The sequence below is a fragment of the Amblyomma maculatum genome, chromosome 3, assembly GCF_055883805.1.
Source record: "Amblyomma maculatum isolate TAMU_Amacu chromosome 3, ASM5588380v1, whole genome shotgun sequence".
In the NCBI taxonomy this organism is placed as follows: Eukaryota; Metazoa; Arthropoda; class Arachnida; order Ixodida; family Ixodidae; genus Amblyomma; species Amblyomma maculatum.
The window spans coordinates 191,542,037-191,566,624 of NC_139346.1; the positions used below are offsets into that span (position 1 = coordinate 191,542,037).

A 24,588-nucleotide genomic window follows, 5' to 3' on the forward strand; every position below is an offset into this window, starting at 1 on the left:
TATTGACATATGGCCACACATTCGCGCATACTGTGGCGGTGCTCTGATTGTTCGAGACTTCTATGACGTAATTCCGCCTCGGCCAATCAGAGCCGCCGCAAAAGCGGGACACATTTTGTCCACGACAGCATGAGCCATTAAAGGCTTCCGCCTTAAAAGTGTGACAGATGCTATGCCTCGCCGCGGTGGTACAGTGGTTAAGATGTCCGACTGCTGTGCCGGAGTTCCCTGGTTCGATCCCAACCGCCGGCGGCTGCGTTTCGAAGGAGCCGAAACGGAGTGGAGTCCGTGTGCTGTGCAATGTCAGTGCACGCTAAATAACCCCTGGTGGAGGAAAGAAACGGTCGCGGATGCAATGACGGCCTACAACAAATAAAAATTCTGTGGCAGGTTAGCCCCCGCAGCAAGCGGCCACCCAGCCCCATCAGGGGAGTTCCGAGTTCCGCTTTCGCAATTAAGAGAAACTGCGCCAACAATCCAACAACCCACTGTGGACCTCTCGATGCTATGATTCAAAACACGCGATGTCGCATTGGCTAGTTGACTGTCTACTACAAGTGCAATGAGGTTCTCCAATTTGAAAATAGTGATCGTGAACAGCATTGTGACTCTCTACGCGAAATAGGTGTTATCTTTTCAATCTGCATGGGTTAAACAAAAAGAAAATTATGGGGACACTTAAACTCCCCCATTAAGGGTTAGAAAGCGATTACGTTTCACACACAGTGTAGTTTTCTCAGTTTTTAAGGCGAAAGCCTAAGCTCATGCAACGAAATTCCGTGCGCGAGATGTGTTCTCCTTATCTAGCGTTCCTGCCATCTGCAATCCCACATTAGAACGCGTGCCAAGGAACGTCACGCGATGATGTAACGGCAAAACTCACACTTGCCTGAGAAAGTGCGACAGATACTGTACTTTTCCTTTCCTGTAAACCAATCTAATTATATGTAGCACTGCAACAGCGCCGTTAAGAGGCAAAGATGAGATGCAAAGAATAGGAGAGGAAGGGAATAGCTTTCGCCATTCTCCTCTTAAGGGACATCTAACAGACACTCTAATTTTATTAATATTATTAACTTGTAGCAGCGTACGCTGAGTAAAAGGGGGAGGGGTATCCGATATGTTAGTGCAACTAAAATAGGGCTTGTAAAAGGTATATCGGTCGTGCGCGTTTTCTAGTTTTAGTGAATAGCTTTTCGTGGTCCCTTTCTAAACAGCGAAGCCGTGCAGCTTTTGTGAGCATGCAGCGTTCTCTTTACGTCGCTGTTGTGTAATAATGGAATTAAATACTTAATGCTGTCAGCAAAATAAACCATAACGCATTGTGAACCTATTCGAAAAAAAAATTAGCTGGGGATTAGCTCTAGTTAAGCCCGGTAAGTTGCGAAAGTAATGGCAGACAGTGAACGCGAGTGTATACCCCGGCTCCGCCACCTGCCTCTATATTGTGACGTCAAAGCCAGCGCAGCACCTCCAACAGAAGGAACGCAATGCGCCGCGTCTTCACGCATGGCTACCGGCCGCCGCTACGCGACGACTCGACTTGGTAGCCCTTCTCTCACTCCTGGTATGACGCCAGAAGTTTCGCGGGCAGCGCCTCTAACCTCTAGCGGGAGGAGCGCGGCGCGCCGTGGCTACCGGCCGCCGCTACGCGACGACTCGACCGTCTCTCGCTCCTGGTATGACGTCAGAGGTCTAGCGCGCAGCGCATCTAGCGGGAGGAGCGCGGCGCGCCGTGGCTACCGGCCGCCGCTACGCGACGACTCGACTTGGTAGCCCGTCTCACTCTGGTATGACGTCAAAGGTCATATTTAAGGTCAAACGTGGCTACCGGTCGCCGCTACGCGAAAGGCCGTTCATGAGCGTAGTATTGCTTTCGCAATAAAACTACAAACGGGTGTCAGAAATGCGATAATAAGGTGGCTCAGCTACAGAGCCATTAGCAGGCCCGTGCGTTTTCTTTTCCTTTTTTCTACAGTCGCAACAACATTAACAACATTTCAAAGGGGACGAGGTCGAGGGCGGCTGCCTGGCCCTACGGTGCTGGGAATTTGCCACCGGCGGCGATTCCTGTTGTAGGCCGTCATTGTACCCGCCACCGCTCAACAAAGGCCTTTTGGGCCTGTAGGTCAGAGCATCCGAGCAGGGTCGCCTCCCAGTCCTCCCGGGTGGGGTTGGGATGAGGGGGGATAGCAGGGTTGGAGGGGCAGGCCCACACCATATGGTAAATGTCCGAAGACTTCTCCGCACAGTGCGGACAGCTGCCTGAGAAAGAGTGGTCGAAGTGCTTGAGAGCTGCCGGGCACAGCAAAGTATTTGTATAAAGGCGGAGCAGAAGCCACTCCTCCGCCTTTGAGAGGCCTTTTCACGGGCGGGGATAAATGCCGTGGCCAGATTGATATAGTAAAACAATATCTTTGAAAGAATAAGCTGGAGTGAATTCGAATTCCTGATCATCGGGGTCGGAGGGGAATACCCAGTGAGAGAGCGCGCGGGCGGCGGCATCAGCTGCATTTCCCTCGAGGCCCATGTGGGCAGGAGCCCAAATGATATTCCGGTGAGGGGGGTCCCCGTTGTAGACGCTGTTTTGGAGAAGGTGATGAGCGCGCCGGGCAGCGGCCAACGCCACTGGAGTCCCGTACTAAGGACCCCACCTAGTGCTTGTGAGGACTGGCCTCTTGAGGGCTGGTCCAATCATACATCCCTGTGAATGCTATTTTGAGCCAATAAATGTCTTTCACCACACCACTACCCGCCACCGCTTCGGTGGCGGACGACGGTTATCGCGGCGCGCGTCTTTCTCTTGCCCTCTTCTTTTTTCTTTATTTTTTGCTCTGTCCGCATGAGGCAGCGGAAGTGGCTCAGCTACAGAGCCAGTAGTAGGCCCGTGCATTTTCTTTCCTTCTTCCTACAGTCGCAACCGTTAAAAATCGCTCCTGTTGCAATTTTTTAATTGGGTCAGATGGAGGGAAAGGCGCAGTATCTGTCACACTTTGTTTCTGTGGACACCTGATGGGACGGAGGGAGGGAGGGATGGGAGGAAGGTGGGAGTGAAAGTGAAAAGAGAGAAAGAGGAGCCTTAGTGGAGGGCTACGGGGGAATTTCGGCCACCTGGAGATCTTTAACGTGCGCTGACATCGAAGGAGGAGTTAGCACGTGGCCGCAGCTGCCGCGAGCTCTCCCCTGACGGGGCTGGGACAGGTAGGTCATCGCCGCTGGCGGCGGGGGCTTGTCTGCCACCGAATTTTTATCTGTTGTAGGCCGTCATTGTACCCGCCACCGCTTCGGTGGTGGACGTCGGCTGTTGTTGCGGCGCGCGTCTTTCTCTCCCTCTTCCTTTTCTTCTCTTTTTCTCTTCTGTCTGCACGAGGCAGTGGAGGTGGCTCAGCTACCTTCTTTTTCCTTTCTTCTCTATTTTCTCTTCTGTCTGCACGAGGCAGCGGAGGTGGCTCAGCTAGAGAGCCAGTAGCAGGCCCGTGCACTTTCTTTTCCTTCTTCCTGCAGCCACAACAACAACATCGCACAGCACACGGACGCCTCTTCGTTTCTCCTCCATGGAGACGCAGCCGCCGCGGTTGGGATCGAGCCCGGGTACTCCGGCGCATTAGTCGGGCGTCTTACCACTGCACCACCCCGGCGGGGCATCTCCTCTTTTGTAAGAACAAAGTTTTCGCTAGTGCCTTTTTTTAGACTGGGAATAGTGCCTTTTTTTAGACTGGGAATAGCGAATAGCGTGAGGTGCGCTTTTCATTGCTCCGTGTAAGGTTGTGCATGGCTGTGCTACGTACCATACGCGAGATAACGTTGGCACCGCAAGAAAACGTTTTCTAGGCTCGGAAGCATTGTTGAAATCAGCAGAGAACGCTTGCGCACCAGTCATTGCATCCAGTCTCGTCATAATATGAGGCATAAAATGTCGGCTCCCACGAAATGCTTTAGAGCGCAGCTCTTTGGCGCCTGTTCCTGGGTTTCGCGTCGTCCGCGTCGGCCTCGTAACCAGCTCCGCCCCCTTTCATCACCCCAGTTCGAGCCGGCGCTTCGGCAACTGGAGCCTCGCAGGAAGAGGAGGCACTCAGCGGCGAACGATGGGAGCAGGAGCGCGCGCAGCAACTGGAGAACACGAGGAAAGGAAGGGGTCGTCGGAGGCAGCGCTAGCAGCGAGTGACTGATGCCGTTGCCACCACTAGCGAGTCAAGACAATGTGACTGCTATAATGAACTAGAATCTATAGTGACTGCGTAGAACACCGTCGCCGCCATGCAGAAAGAGGAGGAGGGGTCCCCCCTCCCCTTGCGTAGCAGCGAGGGTGCTCTCCGATTGCCGAAACGCCGGCTCGCTGTCAGGATCACGGTGCACGCATCCCGTTCTCACTCGCTTCACTCGCTAGCGGCGGCGTCGCGCAACGTTCCTATGGGCCTACGCGTTGCTTCCCGCAACCTTCCGATAACTCAATTGCTCTCTTCTTTTCTCCGACCACAAAGCTTCTTTCATGACAACCAAGAATTGTTAGAGGAGTGTTTCTTGATAAAACACGGGTGAAAAATTAAAAAAAAAAGTTGTCTGTAATTGTACATACCTGTCTTGCTCGAAATCTGCCTCAATCTATCGAAAACTTTGAAACAGCTGATAAGCCGCGCTCAAATTTCGTATTAGGAAGTAACGTAATCATGGGTAATTTTTTTGTCTGTTTTTTGTATGGGATGATTGTGTTAGGATCTTTTCATACGCAAACGCCGCTTAAGCATCCGCGTAACCGTCGCAATGCGTGCGCAACGCCGCGATATATATATATATATATATATATATATATATATATATATGAAGGAAAGAAGCCAACAGTCGGCGAGGCCAAGGAAAGCGTTGGGGATGGTATGTTTATGTCATTTTTTTTTTTAATGTTTACTTCGATAACCACAGAAATTAGTATATATATATATATATATATATATATATATATATATATATATATATATATATATATATATTTGAAAACAAATAACAGATTTAAGCTTTAGTAAAGTAACTTCAGCCAGCCTCGGAGTGTCGTAAGGGATGGAATCAAATTTTAGCTGGAAGTTTTCTTTTTATTCATCGTGCATGTCATTACCAAGTGCACGTTGATAACCAAGTAGATTCGCTTACAAACTCTATGTGATTTGTCATGAGTTTCTGATGCCTTTTCAGCTTCAGCAGCCGAACGCTGGCTGTTGCGTCGAAGCATAGTATAGGTCACGTGAGACATGAAAACGAAGAAAAAGATTTCAGGGGAGTACTTAGGTCACCTTACGTGAAGCAAGGTGAAAGCACCCTGCTGCGATCCTTCGAACTCCTCCGATTCCTCGAGGGAGAGAGGGAGAGGGAGAAGCGGAAGGTGGAGAAATTTTCTTTCTTATCGCTGACTATTGTTATCACTAACTATATATATATTAGTGACTTTTAGTTTACCGCGGCCGTCTACCGCTCCGTCAGCACAGCACGCGCTGATTGGTCCCTGCGTGCGGAGTCCGCCGGAATTTCACAGGAACGTAGCACCATCTGTAGCCCTCGGGGTGATCTGCGCATGCGTATACTGACGCTCGCGCGGTAGCGGTAGACGGTAGCGGTAAGCGGTAGCGCTAAACTAAAAATCTCTATTGGTCCGGTATCCCGCGGAAGCTTGCATACACGTCTGGCACACAGTTTCTGCGGACGCCACTCATGAGCTGTTAAAGGCCTTAAACGCTTAGCGAATATATTGCAGGTTCAACGTTGGTTGCCATTCCGGCTCCGGAGGTTGGAGTTAGCTTTGTAGAGAAATGAAGCGACGAAGAGAGATATATCGTAATTTGACTTCACAGCCAACGTTTGGTTGCATAATAAGCGGCATGCGGGGATAAATTCTATGATAATAAAATATTTAGAATACTTCCTTGTGATCTTATTATGCTAGAATCCAGCGACTCACAAGCATTTAGAAGGAAACGCACACGAAAAATGGGAAGTATGTACTTTGACTTCTCACTTGTAGCAGGCACCTTGTCGATGCATTTGTGTTGCAGATGTTACGTTTGTGAGCGAAAAAGCTACGAGACGTAACACAAGGGATGGCTGTACCACCGTGTTTCGAGCTGTTTCTCAAAGAAAGCCGAGACTCACCGACTCTGCGTGTTGAGAGAGTGTCCCATACGTGGACGTCGTTGTCGTCGGCGCCAGCGAACAGGAGCCTGCCAGAGAGCGACAGCCCGCAGCTAGTGAAGGCGGTGGACTCACGCGGATTCTGGTAGCGGCACACCTGCTGGTCGCTGCGCACATCGAACAGCCGGCACGACTTGTCCTCGGACGCTGTCGCGAACACATTGCCGCCGTTGTGGAACTGCGCGCGCGCGGAACACGATGTGTTGTATAATTTGCAGATTTAACTGCCTCAACTGGAGCGACTTGTGAGAGTCGGTGTCTACTTCCCCGATATATCCGTGAGGTCATGTGGCAGAGAAGTAACTCAGTGATGGTAGCAAGGGGGAAAAATGCGTAATAATTTAGCTGACTCGTCTTTAATTAGGCCACATGTGGACACATGTGCCGTAGAGCTGAAAACGGACGGTTTGTCCATAATTGGTCCGTGCTTTCTCGTGTCTTGAATATGAGGCTTTCAACACTAGCAGCTGTACCCACTCTATCCGTGCGGACATTTTGATATTGGAAATTAAACGCGGCACTTATATTGTTTATATTATTAACAACTACCTGCAACTTTCTTAACCTACAAAATTGTGTTTATGAGTAGCGCGCTACCACTGCAGTCGAAAATATATTAATAAACGGGCAAACGGCACTGGCACCAGTATAAGAGTACCAGAAATAAGGCATATTTAAGAGCAAGTAACCATATGCGACTAACTTAGAGCCATTAAAGGAAATTGTGGAGCATTGATAACGTTGTTACGCTGCACAAACTAAGAACGTGCCTTCTATGTCTGTCTTAAGGTATAACACCCTGACGTTCACTCTCGTTTCTTCCCTGTGCTACCGGTGAGCTGCAACTCCCATTATTCAATGCTCTGATTCTTATTTACGTGTTTTTCTTTTTACAAGGTACATTTTAAATATTACGGAAACAGCTGGGCAATAAATTCACGTTTCTACGAAGCTAGAAAATTTTTATTTACCGCGTATAATCGTAAAGATTACGTTACGAAAATTGAAACTGAAAGCAACCATATTAGAGTAGCAAGGAAACCTGCACGACTTCCCCAAATCATTGTAGGTAGCCTATAAACCCTATTCACTGTGGCAACCCTATATTCTGGAGACGCCATAACGTTGGGCGGTTCGAAACTGAAAGCACACAAAAAAATGTTTCCGACGCGTCGGCTCGGATTTCACAGGCGCCGTTTTATGATTCGCCGTAGGCCCTCTCTCTCTCTCTTTCTTTCCCCCTCTCCGACGTTGCGTTGTGCGTGCCATGGTTGCCAGTAAAGCTACAATGACGTCACGTGAATAAGTTCTATAGCTTTAGCTGCTGAACTTGACCCGGCTGGAGTTCGAGCTCGTGATCGCCGCCTAGCTACATAGGACAAGACGTGGTCGATGTCATCCGCTGAATCGCACTAAAGTGAACCCCTAATGATCGGTCGAAGCACAGTCGGCGACCTCTGGGGTAGATGGTAGTGTTATCTAGGAGCCAGCGCGAGCCGTTCGGTGCGTATATACTTACGCAGACTGAGCTCACATCCCCTTCGTGCTCGCGGAATGTTTGGCGGCAGTGCTTCTCGCGGATGTCCCAAAGCTGCAAAGGTGTGAAACCAATTCGTTACCGACAAGGTAAGGATACAAACAATAAAAGCGCAATATGCGTGGTCTTTGAGCGTAGATATATATGCCTGCTTCCGTAAATTATATATAATATGATTCAGATCCGCAGATGGGTTCCTTGCGTAAAACCGGTTCGTCATCTACCTGCATTAGTTCGCCGGGCAGGTCTTTTTTTCTTTCTTTCTTTGAAACGTGTGCAAACTATTTACCGCAGAGGTAGACATTGAAGTCTTGGGCTTACAGGTCGAACTCGCGATATTTTCCGGGTTTTACAATAAACAAAATCGCACCCTTAAAGGTGCGTTTCCATGTCTATATAACTCACACCTTCCAGAAAGCTCCAAAATAGGTGTATTAGGTATTCCTGCACCCTTTCTAGAGAGTGTGAGATATATAGAAATGAAAAGCGTGGGATTTTGTTTACAGTTGTTATGGCTGAAACCTTGAGCATGTATTTTATGGTACATTGAATGTGCTGGTCAGTCTATTGGAATTGGAATTGGTTTATTGATTCCTCGTACAAGCGAGAGGAGGCAGGGTCTGAAGGCAATGTGAAAGCCTGACAGAGGTCCCTGCCCCCCACATAGATTCTGGCATTAAAAATTAAAAACATGTGTCAGTAACATGTATTGGTTGAATTACCTCAATCATTCTGAAATTGTGCACAATGAATAATTAAATTCGCAGAACGCATATCTTTAAGCTTCGACTGAACAACAACAAAAATATCAGCGCGATATTTTCGCAAACACTTCCGTTTTGTCAGCAGCATCCGATGTTAGCAGCGATGTGCAATGTACCCGAGCGGTGTTGTCCACGGATCCGGTTACAAATGTTGTGTGGTCTGGATGCAGCGACAGGCTTATGACGTCTCCGTCGTGGCCATCGAACGTCATCACCTTCTGGCCTCTCTCCAAGTCCCACAGGACACTGCGCACGCGATCGATGTTTGGGAAAATTGATAAGCAAAGTACCACACTGGGAACGGTGAGCGGCACTGCTCACATGTGCAATAAAAGCACTTTTCAGTGCAGCCCAGTGCAGCCGTATGCAGGAAACTTCGCGTCATCGTCGACGTGAATTAACAACGTGATTTGTAGACGAAAGCGCCTTGTGGTTTCCTGCGCTTTGTTGCGGGCTGGGAAAGCCCACTTGTTCAAAAGCAGAGAGGGATCAAGTGATACTTTTGAGATGGCTTGTACATGTTATTAAATACAGTCAAAACTCGATTTAAAGAAAACCTCGATTGAACGAAGATATCCCGATTCCCTCTCAGGCGCTCATATATGGTCCAATGCTTGCAGTAACTGAAAAAAAAAAAAAAAAAAAAAAAAAAAAAAAAAAAAAAACGAAACTAATTTTGTTATACCTATCTAGATTTAACGAACCTCTTGATGAAAAGTGAAGGTAAAATGTCTATTTTTGGTCTATATTGTACAAAACGCTCAAGAATGTATTGACTGCGAGCAAACTGTAACACCGCGCAGCAAATACATCCCGCTTTTGCCAAACTGTGCGGTGTGAAAAGCGAGTTTTAAATATTTTAATTCACTAGATTTCTGCAGTGGTAGAAACCCGGCCCGTCGACCCTGTGTCGCCAGCTGTGCCGCGACAAATTATGGTTGCCGCTAATCTGCGGCGACAGTTAGCCGGAACGCATGAGATAAGAACACACAAAAAATCCCGTCAGATGTTGCTTACAAACCGCAAGCAAGCAAAGATCAGCGGCGTCTTTGCTGGACAGACGGACGGAAAAACTTTATTGTCCAGCGGATACAGGGGAGTAGCGTATACAGATCACCCCCCGCCTAGGCAATGGCCGTTAGCGCAATGGCCGTGAGCCCTTGAGCTTCGGCAGCGTCTTCAGCCAGTCGGATAAGTTGGAGTTGAGACTCTGGCTCGGAGCTGAACAGTAGTATGTCCCAAGTGTTCAGAGTCTTTAATGAATCGACTCGCTTGAGCGTAGTTCCAGATCATATAAATTAGAACGGCCCTATCATTACATTTCTTTTTCTCTCTCTTTTCTTTTTTTTTTTTTTTGATTTTGCGTGAGTATTGTCCTTCATAATAGAAGCTACATAATTGGGTGTTTGGAAAGGAGTTGGTTTGGAGTCGTCTCCAAACCGATGCCCGATGTTTAGTAAGCGATTTGTCTGCAAGTGGGTATTTCAGTCTGTCAAGCCTGTAGTGCTGCAGAATATCCCTAACTTGACTAGCCTGTCCTTGTTCGTGAAATGCTCGGCTGGCCCGGAGTGACCAGCTCGGAAAGTAAGGCCTCGAGCTGGGCCGCCTCGTTTCCACGAAGGGAGGCGTGAGCAGTTGTCCATACTATGCGAATTTGCCTAGAAATTCGGATGTTACGTAGAATTCGCTATACCTGTGGGGAAACTCGCCCCGCGATGTAATTTTTGATTGCTGTTTTCGAATCGGTGACAATGGTTTTTACCGAGGATCCTGCTATGGCGAGGGCGATAGCGACCTCTTCCCCCGTGTTCGTATGAGTCGTGGAAACCGCCCCGCTAACCAGAATGTTACCCTGTTCGTCAGTAATGGCCGCTACCATTCTGTCTTCGTCACAGTCTGCCGCGTCAACGTAAACCACTGCTTTGTCATTGTGAAAAAATGGTTTGCCACATTTCTGGCTCTATCTGCTCTGCGCTCAGTATGGTGTTCGGGGTGCATGTTCTTCGCAATAGGTGGAATAATTAGCTGGCTGCGAATCTCATTTGGTAGATTACTCTGGTCCCACCCTGACCCTCGTAGCTGATGTTTAGCTTGGAAAGAATGAATCGGCCAGTTGGTGTGGCTAAGAGGCGTTCATATTGCGAGATCGTAACTGCCTTTATGATATGTCCTAGCGTATTGGGTACGCCTAGACCTAAAAGCCGGACCCCGCCGGGGTGGCGCAGTGGTTACGGCGCTCGACTACTGTTCCCAAGGACGCGGGATCGAATCCCGGCCTCGGCGGCAGCTTTTCGATGGAGGCGAAAAGCAAGGCGCCCGTGTGCTGTGCGATGTCAGTGCACGTTAAAGAACCCCAGGTGGTCGAAATTACCGGAGTCCTCCACTATACGGCGTCTCTCATAGCCTGAGTCGCTTTGGGACGTTAAACCCCACAAACCAACCAACCAACCTAAAAGCCGCTCATTTGACCTGCGAATAGGCAGCCTTATTGTTTGTTTATTGCACTTTTTGATGATGATGTCGATTTTATCTTTTTTTTGGCCGTCTTGAGTCGGAGACATGGACAAATGTAGGCTATCAGTGTAGCTAATCGCGAAGGCCTGTACGAACCTGAGGAGATTTGCTCCTCTCATATACCGGAGTGTCTGTTACTAATTCTCCGAATGAGTCGCATCGCTCGCTATGCTGTGCTTTGAAGGGCGTTAATTGCGTCTCCATAGAAACCATTTACTTGGAGTATGAGATATAAAATCCGGGTTTTGGGGACCTGAGGAATGGGCACTCCACTGACAGAGAGCGTTATGTTGTGCTCAACCTGATTTCTTTACCATGTTTGCCGGTAGATAAGAAATTCTGACTTTTTCGGTGAGCATCTTAGTCCTCGAGAGGCGACGCGTACTTCAACTGAGTCTGTGGCTTCTTGTAGTCTCTCCTCTATCTGCGCATCACTGCCTACTGTTGTCCAGAGTGTGATATGGTCTACATACAAACTAAAGTTTATGCTTCCAATGCGTTCGAGGTTCTGTGGTAGCTGAAGCAGAGCCACAATAAAAAGAAATGGAGAGAGAACCGAGCCTTGAGACGCGCCTCTTCTGCCCAGTCGGATTTCTCCGGATTTGTGCTCTCCAATGCGAAGTTTAGCTATCCCACCAATAAGAAAGTCCCTAATGTAGTTGTATGTTCGTATTCGGACCCCGAGATGCTGAAGGTTTGCTAAAATGGCTTCGTGATGAACGTTGTCGAACGCCTTCTCCAAGTCTAATCCTACGATCACTCGCGTGTCCTGTGTGATCGTGTCAAGTAATTGGTGTTTAATTTGTAACATGAGGCCCTGCGTGGACAGCTTGGGCGGGAACCATAGCATCTCGTGCGGGAATAATTCGTTCTCCTCCATAAATTTATTCAGACGCGTTTTAATTACATGTCAGTCCCCTGGGACCCTTCTTGCCGAGGTAAAATTTTTGTTGCTTCTTTTCATGCGCGCCGTCGGCGTCGTTGGTTGCGCGGGCCGCAATTTCACTGTAGCAACATAGAATAGCGGACAAGTTGGTATTGCATTTAAAGACTGCGTAGTAGTAATGCTTTCCTAGGCCTTCGTTTAAGCTGGCTGGTTCTTCCTTTCAAAACACGATTTAATTTTCAGCGCATTAACGCTTCGCAAGTGCGATGCCGCGGTACCTACCGCGACACCATATAATAATAGATTTTATCAGATTAAGTGGCTGAGACGACTTCCTCGATTTAACGAAGTTCTCAATTTAACGAAATATTTCACGGCTCCCCTCGACTTCGTTAAATCGAGTTTTGACTGTAGTTGTCCATGCTATCATCGCCCGGACCATTACGTTTTCACTTCCAGCACTCATTTCCGTTTTCTGAAGACTAGCATTTCAGCTGAACTGCCTGCCTGGTTGGTTTTGATAACTAGCTATAGCGAACTGTGAGACATCTCCAGCCAAAACAATTTTATTTCACAAAGTTCCGACGTTTCCGAGCTGGCTCTACTCATTCATCAAAGGCGAGATGGTTTTTTTTTTCTTTTTTTTTCTTACAGCTTTCATTAAGTGATAAGCAGGAAGTGGGACGAGAGCGTAGTTATGAAGCTTGTGAAGAGAGGGGGGAGTCGGCTGTCACCTTCACAACGCCATTTTCCTTCCCTCTCCTCTCTATTATACATTACTTAGAGCTGCAAGCCAGAGAGCTGCAAGTCAGCACTGAAGGAGGAGACGAGCCGGCTGCGAAAAGTTGGGTATTTGTAGAATTAAAATGTTTCAGCTAATGGTGTATCACATGCTGGAGTTCCAGATATTTTTTAACAACAAAAATGTTCTTGACGACATCCATATAGCTCACCCATTTAAAACCAAAGTTTGAATAACGAGCACATCAGTACATTGCATACGTTGGCCGTGCTGAGTGATGCGTTGAATTGTGTGGTGCAGTTCTGGCCGCTTTCCACAATCGGAGAAAGCAAGGTTGTCCTCGATCTTCGAGGACCTGGCGAAGAAGCCGACTGGTAAGCATTCGCAAAACATAGCCAACACCAACCTAACTGCGTAGGCAAGGCTTCTCCCATCTCTCTTAACCCTATCCTGTACCAGCCGTGGCTACCTATATAGCCACAAATTTCTTGACCCCATATCCGACCGCCTGCCTTCTTGCCGCCCTTTGATATGCGCTTGTCTTCTTTTGGAATCCCTTCCGTTACAATGGTAATTACACGTCAAATTAAGAAACCATAGATGGTCGAAATTTCCGGTGCCTTCCCTTACAACGTCTTCCATAGCCTGAGTCGCTTTGGGACGTTAAACCTCATAAACCAAATCAAAATCAAACGTCATATTAGCCAGACTTTGTTCTCAACCAATATTTGATTCTTTTAAATACCATGGTGTCTAGACTGTAGAGTTGTGGTAAGCATACCCTAGGGTGATTTCTGCTGACCTGGCCACGTTAGTTTCGCAAATTATGGCAAAACCAGTGCGCCTCTCCTTCCTCCCTCTAAATTTAATAGACATTGTAAAAAGTTAAGTTTCTCACGCATGATTTTACATGAATAAACGACGATATTGAAAGGCTTGCATGATTCGATCGAGCTTCTTTCGGATTTTTTTTAAATATGAAATTTCGGAAAAGCATAGAACTATAATATGCTTGAATGTTCTTTATAACTTTTATGTTCTCAAAGAAGTCAATCGATCTATTTTCTCACATTCTGGAGTTCTCATAGAAATGCCGAAGCAAGAGTGAGTCCGCCAACCGGCCTTTCAAAACATGCACGTTCATGCTGCGCCCTCTGTCACCGACAAATTCGCGGGCGGCTCGAAATAGTGATCAACCATTTATCTGCTCTGGGCCATGGCACGTATTATACTGACGGCCACATTTTCCAACATCGAGCCGTTATTGCGGTCGTCTGCTCTCGAAGCACATCAACAACAACATATCTCTACACGGAAATTCCCTGCCGAACCGACGCAGAGACTGGCCACATATATATAGCACAGGAGATCACCTTTCAAAGTCCCTTAATTGTCATCCACCGTCACTGTACATTTAGACTTCTCTGTGTGCATTCGAACCACAGAAACTCCCTCGGCATACCTTCGATAATCTCATATAATATTCGTCCGTCTGTCCAAGCTCCATTTCTTCTGGTTTCTGACAACATATTGTTAGCTAGCGTTTGTTTCCTTACCCATCCTGCTCTAATTTTTCTTTCCTCTGCACGCTGCGCTTCCTTAACCCAATCCCAAGCTTTTTCATTAGCCTATAAGCTTCCGCCAAATACTGGCAGGGTACATCTGTCGTGTACGCTTTCTTCTATACGTGCCGGTAAGGTAGATGTTTTTCATGACCTGAGAGTGCCTCCAAATGCATTGCGACCCAGTCGTATTCCTCCAGCTGTTTTACTCTCGTGGGCAGTGTCACCGATTACTATCTGTTATAAGTAGATGAATTCCCTGACAACTTCCAATGCTTCGCTGCAAACATCGTAAATTGCTGTGCCTTTCCAGGATTTTTGAACATTACTTTGGACTGACTATAATTTGCGATTTGTTCCCCGAGTTACTTAGCAAGACAATGTCATCAGAAAATTGGAGATATTAAGGTATTCTCCATAAACTTTTATCCTTGCTCTTGTAAAAGTAGTCATCTGGATACCTTCGCTAAGTACGCAGTTAACTGTACTTAAAAGATTGTGTGTACCGCTTCCTTATTTTAATTTTATCATCTTGCTTATGGGGGACTGTGATGGCTAGATATATATTATAGAACCTTTACATGTGCCTCTGCTGCACCTTGTAATTTATTTATTCTAAATTATTTACAGGGCCTAGAAGGGCATTGAGAAGAGAGATATGTATATTTTAATGACAACGGGAGATGAGCATTGAGAAGGTGAAAAAAAAAATGACATATACAAGAGAAAGAGTTAACACATGACATGAAAGCAAAAAGAAACAAACTATTGAACTGACTTGATGGCAAACATTATACATAGATGCAAAGTACTTAGTCGTGGCATGAGTGCTTGATGGCAAATACATATTTAAAAAAAAATGTGGTCATATTTGTAAAGTGTGTTGTTTAAAACGTAAAGCTCACAAGAAATCAAAACAAAATGCAATAACAAAGAAGAAACAAAAATACACCGTAGTACTGTGGAACAAAGATAAAATGGCATGAAGACATCACTTGAGAATATGTTCGTGTAGCTGGTCATGGAATGATTGATGGTTGCAGATGCACGCGATAATGTCAGGAAGATCATTCCAAATAGCGTCATTACTTCTTTACCTCGCTTCCTCAGTTTCTGCGTAGCTGATTTTACAAATAAAGTTCAGCAAATAAAGCTCAACGCTTTTCGGTAGAGATACGTACTACGTACACTGTACTCACATGCGCGTGTCCCCGGAGCCAGTGATGACCTGCGAGTCACCGAGAAAGCGCACGCTGGACAGGTAGCCGTCCATGCCGGCCAGTTCGCGCCGCACTTTGGCACTCGTGCCGCGCAGGTCGTATATTGTACACATGTTGTCCATGCCGCCCACGGCCACGTAGTTGCCTTGCATATCGAACGCGCACGCCATCACCCAGCTGGACCGTAGCGGTATCACCCGCATCTGCGCCAAAGAACAGTCTCTTCAAACGACGGCGAACGCTCTGCAAACGAACTCGCCTCATTAAGTACCGTTTTCATTCCATTCATTTATTTGAGGCGGGCTGAAACTTAAAACGCATGGAGCGAATGGGTGTTTCGAGATCGTCATAAGTGAAGAAGGGGGGGGGGGGGGGAGGGTATAATCAGAATATGTACTCCCGGAGGAGGTTTCCCTTAGAAGGATAAGAGCTGGGGCGGCCATTTTACCCCGTCGGTAAAATGCCGATGGGAATCGCAAGCAGACATCGGACCAACCACATTCCCGAAGTGTTCCACACCAGCTGCAGAAGTGGATGTTCGCCACCTGCTATGGACTTGTGCAGGGACAAGGGCATCAAGGACACAGATTCTGCGCGAAGTGGGACTAACCACAACAAGGGAAGAGGACTTTTCTAAATGGCTCACCGACAACGCTAAGAGCGGGAGCCTGCTCCGGTTCCTCACGGAAAACCATTTACATGAGTTTATATAATATGCCTTATGGAAAGCTTGCGTAAAAAAAAAAAAAAAAAAAAAAAAAAAAAAAAAAAAAAAAAAAAACTCCCGGGGTGGCTGAATGATTGCGTTGTTCGGTTGGTGAGTAGTCCAAGGTCGCATAACCGAATCTCGGCCATGTGGCATCGTAAAATGTAAGAACTGTGTGCAGAACGATTTATGTGTGTTAAATGGGCCATATAGTTAAAAAAATTGTCAGAGGTTATTTCTGTTCACTTAGCAACCCCATAGCATCATTCGCTTAGCAACCCCACCCGCCCGATCATTTTGCGAAATTACCTCGCCCTCGCTAAAGAAGAAAAAAAGAAAAAAGAAAAAGCCAGCAGTAATTACATTGCGTGCTGAGACGTCTGCTCGGCATGCCAATCCTCCTCCGTCACTGCTGCCCCCTGGGCAGTCGCCGATATATACGCCATCTTCAGAGACGTAAGCTTCGAACGTGGACGCCCTTTCCGCTTGCGGGCTTTTCTTGGATACGCGTTTGAGCCATGTTTAGTCTTTGTTTGCTGTACTGCATTGGCTCTCCCAAAAACAAATTCAATAATTTACACAGTACATTTCTTGAACTCCCTCCGTCCAAAAAAAATTGGCCAATGCGATATTCCTTTACAAAATTTGCCGCATATATACGTAGGAGTGGGGGTGCGATCGCAGCCTATTCCGTCCACCTTCCTTTGGCCCGCCCACGGCGTGTGATGCAGGAACTTGCCAACGTGTACCTCCAATTTCTCGCTACATATCTAACGGAACGATGTGCGAACGCATTCGTATGACCATTTCTTGACTATGCGGCGATCTCCCGTGAGCTCGCATGCAGTTTGGGATTGTTGCAATCTTAATTACGTTAACCGCACCACCCTCCTCTGCGTCGCGCATATCATTTTGGTGATCCATTATCAGGAAGCGACCAAGTTCCGCTTACCTTGTTGCCGGTGAAGACGTCCCATATGATGAGCTTCCCATCCAATGATCCGGATACAGCTTTCCTGGAAATCCAGCCCACCGGTATAGACACAGGTGACGGGCGTTTCTTTCGGCATGTATGTGTATATTTTACAGCGCGCAGTGCTACGAGCGGAAAACTACTTCCGTATGTGGCATGGGCTTATTAAGCCGTCAAACCGTGTGTGCAGGTGTGAAGTCCGCATGCTTCCTGCACTTAACTGATTAACTGATCACCAAAGCACGAGGAAGACTAATTATTTTGTTGCGGAGCAACATACATCTATTGATCTTTTTTTTTTTTTTTTTTTTCTTTAGCACACTTTTCATGGCAGCAGGAAAGCTAATATCATACCTAGGAAATTTAAAGAAAAAAATTGCTGAGGTCTTATTTTATCGACTGCTAAGGTACTACAGTCTAATATCTCCACAAGCATCTTTGACTTCGTTTAAACTGTGGCGCTAGAAGGGAAAACCAAGACAGGCTAAATCGGTGGCCTTCGAAACAGTGACTGAAAATTGGGCGTGCATCGCATATTGTTGAGATGGAATGGCGCAGCTGGCCGGAGTCATGTGTGCTCGTATGCTGCAATGCATGGAGTTGCTAATCCCAGTGCACACAAACGTTTGCAATGTACAAAAGTAGGTTCGATAACGAATGTGTGCATGCAAAGAACCGTTCGCTACACCCACCAGACGAATTTTCGCCCTCTTGAAATAAAATAGCGATGATAATGCGGTTACAGACGGTAGAGTCTACTTGGTATCGTAATTTTAACACAAACAGCTTGTGAAAGTGAGAAAGATCGGCACATGCAGGAGGCAGAAGTGTTAAACGGGTCGGTGTGTTTACGTGTGATACTCTGCATCGTATTCGGTGTAAATAAACGTACGCGCTCACTAAAATCAAAATAATAAACAAAAGGCTGAGACGTATCTCGTTTTCGCACACTTGTAACTATAGGTGCATTGCAGAACCCAGCAGTGCATCCGCACTTTATTTTCCACTCAAAGAGCAATCGTCTTAACCCGACGCCGTGCAGCGGTCTCTTTCTCTAGACCGAGCCAGCATGGCAGGCCTAGTTCTTGGGGCGCCAACAGAAAGCAATTATGTAGACCCCACTGAACAAACTCAGTGGCTTGCAGCTGGACGTTCCACTTGGAAGCTCCAGTTAGAGTGCACATTTTTGCCATCCAATTGAAGTAAGAGAACAAATTAGACGTTCCTACTGGATCTCCCTATTGGATGACCAGTTGGAACTTTATAGGACTGCTTAAATAGAAGTGAGGAAGGAAACTGGTCTACCTAGATAGACTCCCGAGTCCAATTAGCTGAGTCCATTTGGTTCCAGCTGGAATGTCGGAGTGGATGGAGTGTTTTTTATTTTCTTCTTTTTTGTCTGGGCAACATTGCAGGGATTACTGGAGATGAGTTGGCTCATATCAGCTTGTCCTAATGCAGGGATAGGACACATACGTACCACCACTGAACACTACTTACAGCTCCGCGGTTCCACATACGATGAAAAATTAAAGCCAACTTTCGCGTCAATCCCGTGAATCTGTATAACCTCTACTCTATGTATCCGTATCATAAGTCCTGGTTGCTTCGTATGCGTACGGATATAAACTGGGGACCACTTAGTAGAAAGAGTTGGCGAGCCCTTCTCTCCTCGTCAACTCCTATCGGTGCGCGAAACTCGCATTTGAACTGGGCGTCGGTTTTTTTCGTTAAAACGGACAGTTGTTAAGTGGCAGTAAAGGGCTTCCCCACCCCCTGCTTTCGTGGTAAAGCTTCCTCTGTTCGTTATAGCTATAGGCGAAGGTTGATGTTAAAGTCTGCTTACAGCGTGGCTCTGAGCGATCGAGGCTGCATGCGTTCCCATCGCAGCAAGGCCCCAGACTACAGGCATTTACGCATGGTAAGCGAGAATGCTGCAACGTTACCAAAGGTGGATTTCGTTTTTTCTTTTACTACTTGACGCCAATTTCTAGTGCAAAATGTCTTCGTCCGCCGGTCGCCGCAGGGCGCCCACTGTCTATAGCGGCTGTCTCTTTTATTTTTGGCATTGATTAGCGCACAAATAGTATTCGTTACGAATTAAGGGTGCACTTTCTGGAAAACAACGGGATGAAACGGGGAGCGGGGGAGGGAAGAAGCGGCTGGCATTATTATGTTTGGTAGTCATCAGCGTACAAAAAAAAAAAAAAAAAATGCTCGTTCCGAACTAGAAAGGGCACCTACTGGAACACAAGGGGTGGAGGAGGGGATGGGGAAACGCAGTTGTATAGGAGATTTATAGAGATGATCACTGGCTGTGTCCGTCCATTAGCTCTTCGCCCATCTACATTCCGACTGTATACGCCACTTGCGATTTGTAGTGCTACGCACTGTTCGCCCCTTGCTGCTGTTCTTTCTTCGTCGTCACTCTTTCACTTTCCGGCTGAATCTGGCCATGCTGAATTTTTTGCGCAGCTGGAGCGCGACGCGCGTGAGTCGGCGCCTAGTCAAGCGTCACGGGTCCTCGCCTGGTGGTCGCGCCGTCGGCGGGCAAAACAGGCCGCCCGCGGCTATAGTTCGACGGGCACGCGCTACTTGCTTGTCGCACTAGGCTCGCATGGTTGAAAGGTTGCAGAAGTACCAGTGTGACAAAGAAAACGTTGTGCACGCGTGTTTCTTCGTGCCATGTGCGCAACAACACGGTGTTTGTCACCGTCCGGCAAATGACGGTGTGGTGTGGCAAATGAAGTAACGTGCTGCTCCGGTTTATCAAATGGAACTTTGTTCCACATGCCACATAGCCCAGGAAGGGCCAATCATATACTTAAAAAATTTCGGTTCGTCATTGGATATCTTTTGCAGCTGGCTGGGTCACAATGTAGTGACCTCACGTGCACGTCAACTTGACCAGTGCAGACAATTAAGGCGTATTGTAATTACTCTCCTAAAGGATGGCTCAGTTTTCAGCATATTCATTCATTGCCCATGAAATTCATGACAAATTAACCTAGGAAAATGACGAAACTGAAAAACAAGAATTGCTTAGTGTTCAAAAAATGATATTAAACCACCTTCTTCACCATTAATTGCATGGTTGTGTAAAATAGATGCGAGTCCAACAGCAAGCGACATGCTCCACTTTTGGAACAGTTCTGCACTAACCTGAGGGGTAAAAAGCGGTCGCTTATCAGCACCGACCTCTCTCGGTATCGCTGAGGTTCATATATCGATAGCTCATTAAAGTTTATTTTACGCTAAATATAACTTGTACGGTCCCTTATCCATATGTCGCACTTCTGTCGTGATGAACCCACTAAGATGCTATAAAGAGCCGGCTAGAAGATTCACTCCCTTTTTAAACGTTGCTCTGAAGTATCCGGCTCTACTTTACTGGCAAATTACCGTCTATGCATTACATAATCTGTTTTTAGTGAATCACTGCCCTTAACGCTAACCTGATCAATGTCACGGCAATTAATGTACAGCCCGCGTTTAGTTGATGTTACCTCCTGGACAGAGCACAGAAATGAGTGCCCGGTGTCACTATGGCATCGGTGGTATACATACTTGCTGTCTCCGCAGAAGTGGCACGAAGTGACCTTGGAGATGTGCCCCTTGAGGATGCGACGCAGCTTGACCCGAAACTTGGCCTCTTTTTCGATATCCTTGAGCACCTCCTGGAAGGTTTTGTCTGCGGCAGCCTGCTGGCCTTCCTGTGTTACACTCGGCAAACTTAGCGATTTGCCTGTAGCCCGAGAGATGCTCGCGTCCGCGCTCCGCTACTAGGAGGTGGCTAAATTGAGTCCGAAAATTTATACTACCTGCAGGCCACGGAATTTTCCACGTAGAGTCGATTTTTCGTCAAAGAACGCAGCTTTAATTACGCATAAAAAAACTAGCATAGTCTACTTCTATCTTTTTTGTTTACTTGTTATGCACGCTGATGTTTGTTTTATTTTTTGTTGGGCACAACTAAGTAGCATCTCTGTGTAAGCTTTTTGAGAGCTATAGTCTTCAGGACTGCTGTAAAAGCTCCACTATACGGCTGATAAACAAAACCCTGTTGTCTAATTGTACTTGAAAACAAACCACCAGCGTAGCCAATAGCATTGTCACAAGCGTATAGGCATATAAAACGCTGTGGGAAAGCAATGTGGGGTAAAGACACTAATTCCTTCTTTAAATGCATCCCGCTCAATATTTTCGTCAATTTACTGCCAACGGCCTTGAATTAGCTCAGTCCTCCTACAGTTAACTAGCCCGCGTATGAGTCTGAATTCAGGCTTTCTCTGACACGTGGTTCAAGCTAAGGCCAACACCGCGTGTAGGAAGCTGTGTTCTCGCTCATCCTCGTGCAGTTATTTTGTGCCCATCCCATGCGGCGCACGCTTTCGCCCCCGGCCTTCCATGTGTTTACTTGTGGCCACGTTTTTCGGTCTGCACTCACTCGCGAAGCGCAGTCCTGGGAAAGGGTCGAGGTAGTGTAAACGGTCGTCCAAATGTGGCTCCGGTGCCATTCGCCGTGCCGTGGTTGTTATTTTATCTTTTCTCCTTCCTTTCGACCTCCTCCTCCACCTTACCACTATAGCTCCCGCCTCCTTTCTCCTGCATCTCCTTTACGTACTCGTGCTGGCGCCAGACTTTTAGACACTCAATCTTGGAGCGCCTGTACAGAGTCCTTCGTTTTCGGTTAAAACCCGGTTTTATCCAATTTTCGTTCCCAGGGAATACTTCTTATAGGCCGCTGAAAATCTATCTCTGCACAAAAATGCGACTAAACATGTAATCTATCAGCACGCAAGCCGCACAGCGTGAAATTATATAGGATATCATCTGTGGATATTTGCTAAAATCGTGCCTTTCAAGAGCTAGAGGCCAGAATTCTACTGACCATATGTTTCACCAGCATTGTTTTACCAGCACCGATATGCACACACCAACGACCTGTTTCAAGGCGATCGTATACCTCAAATTACCACTGCATTGTGCGAATGTTTTCGTAGCGTACAAACTTTGGTAGTCCTAGCACGGACGCGGACGTACTGCATATTCGCCGCGAAACCGACCTAGAGGTGGCGCCACCGTCTCTCCGATAGTGTGGATCATGACCTCCTGTATGTGGATCGCCAGCCGCCGGCACTCGCAGAAATGCACGTGGCCCTGTTTTATTCCAAGTTTACGGCGGGTTTTTGGGTGAGGAGAACGTTCCCGCGGCAATGGATAAGTGGATTACTGCATAGTTCTGTAGTTTTGGAGAAAAATCAGTAGAATATGCCAATTCTGCGGAAAAGAAGCGCGGATTACAGAAACACACTAAACGCAACCACCCCTCTTTTGGATTTGGTGACATCGTATAGCATGTGTTTTGTATTGTACCACGTTCTGATTTTTTCGTCTTTCATCAGCATTCCGGTGCTTAACACGGATGTCAGACAGGTAAATTCAGAAATGCGGGTGATGTTCTAAACTTCTAGTTGCTGTGTTAACGCCTTCCCATGCCTACGCAGATGCACATTTTGTGCTCTGACCAGATCTACTTAAGAAAGAAGATACGGCCTGGCTTGCTAAATCGTCATTTACTCGAGAATTAAGCTGATTAAATATATTTCAGACAGTGTACTGCCCTGCAGGTTTGCCAGAAACGTCATGCGACTGCACACCAACTCCGATCAGACAATGTCGATACAGAATTACCACGAAATGTGATCAGTCCGATACTCACAGGAATTATCGCCGCAAACGCAGCCCGCTGCGCACCGAATGGAGTGAGTTCGACGAACTAATTTTGCTCTAACTTCAGCGAACCTACTATTACGACGTTGTGCCAATGACTTTAAAGTCTAGTATGAAGAAGGAAGTATTCACATAGCTGAAACCGAAGAAACCATATGGGAAGTTTCTGTATATTTGGTGTTGATTAATAATGGTAAATTAGTGTGTAATAATTTTTTTTAATTAAACAAAATTTGGAATATTACATACTCGCAAAAATGTAGGATTATTCTGCAAACATTTTTTTTTTTTCGTTCAAGTGCAAGCTGCGAATATTAGTCGCTGCGAAGACATTAAAAATATATGCGCATGTGCACGGGTTTGCTTAGGCAAGAAGTTTTTAGAGAATGATTTCTTTAGCACTGTAATAGTCGAGCAGTGACCCAGTCTGAAGCAAAGAAAATTTTTTGGATTACTCTCAGAACAGAGGTCGGATATAAAACATTTTCGATCATCAAATTCATTTATCCCCGAAGTACACATCGTTAGGCAAGAAGGGAAATAAGATAGTTAAGCCCGCGTATAAAATATGGCACTGTTTTACCCCGCTACCCCGAAACAATGGCTTTACATGCATGGAAGAGAGCAGCAGCACTTAGCCGAATAGCTATTTCAGCAAAATGATTAACAAGACGAGAAGAAAGCGCTCAAACAACTTGATCCTGCGTACAGAGTACACAGAATGGCCTGTAAATCTACTTTCTGCTCGGCAACAGTGTTCAGGCCTGATCATGATTTAGTAGCTGTTGGATTTCAAATAGAAACGAGAATAGAATTTTTGGGTGGTTGCATTAAGTTGCATGGAGGACGGCGACCTGATCTGTTTGCTTTGACACGGCGCCTAACGACATCATAGTTGTGTTCAAGAGGCTGCGCGGCAAAGAATCTTAAACACCGAAGACATACAGCAGACACCAGGCTGTACGTGAACGCGCACGAAAACACTGCTGGCTAGCAGACGACGCGAGCTCGCATCTACACTGAGTAGGGTTCGCCGCTGTGCCGCAAGGTGGCGACTCTTCTCGATCTCGAGGCCAATAGGGTTGGTGAATTGCACGACAAAGTAATCCTAAGTAACCAAATAGGTAAAGGTAAGTAAGTAGCGGGAATAATTTTTTCTCTTTGCAGGTTAGTGTTCCGGTTGGCTTCCCTCTATTTCTTTCTTTCTTTCTTTCTTTCTTTCTTTCTTTCTTTCTTTCTTTCTTTCTTTCTTTCTTTCTTTCTTTCTTTCTTTCTTTCTTTCTTTCTTTCTTTCTTTCTTTCTTTCTTTCTTTCTTTCTTTCTTTCTTTCTTTCTTTCTTTCTTTCTTTCTTTCTTTCTTTCTTTCTTTCTTTCTTTCTTCGTGCGTTGAACATTAGGTCTTCGTTTTGCTGGAGGAGCTGAGGTTGCCGGCTTAACTCACTAATCAGCGAAAGCTGATTGACATTGGCTGATCGGCCCTCGATCCACCTTCAATGGTAGCCACCATCCGTGTTCTTTCTGTTGCAGCCACAATTCTACTTCACCCCACAAGCGTAGAGAAGGAATTTTCCTCTCTCCAACAACCCAGTGCGTGGTTATAGTGTAGACTAGAGGGTCAATCACACAACTTCAGTCAGCGTTCTATTGTATTACTTTGCCGTGCAATTCCTCAAGAAAAACTTGCCTAGAAGCTGACTGAGAGATAATGCAACAAATTTGGGAGCCACTGAGAGCGCCCCTACCCATTTTTTGAAAATGTGACTGCGCGTGAGCCTCT

General features: G+C 46.6%; 1 protein-coding gene across 1 annotated transcript in view; it reads right to left on the reverse strand.

Moving 5' to 3' along the window:
* LOC146197287 (guanine nucleotide-binding protein subunit beta-2-like) overlaps nt 1-24,588 on the reverse strand; it is a 37,897-nt gene that overhangs the window by 6,726 nt on the left and 6,583 nt on the right. The window contains exons 3-8 of the mRNA XM_084599094.1: nt 20,646-20,791; nt 17,058-17,121; nt 15,379-15,602; nt 8,592-8,721; nt 7,694-7,765; nt 6,136-6,352 (exon numbers count right to left, since the gene is read on the reverse strand). Coding sequence (XP_084455220.1) covers nt 6,136-6,352; nt 7,694-7,765; nt 8,592-8,721; nt 15,379-15,602; nt 17,058-17,121; nt 20,646-20,791 — 853 coding nt within the window. The remainder of the gene's footprint in view (nt 1-6,135; nt 6,353-7,693; nt 7,766-8,591; nt 8,722-15,378; nt 15,603-17,057; nt 17,122-20,645; nt 20,792-24,588) is intronic.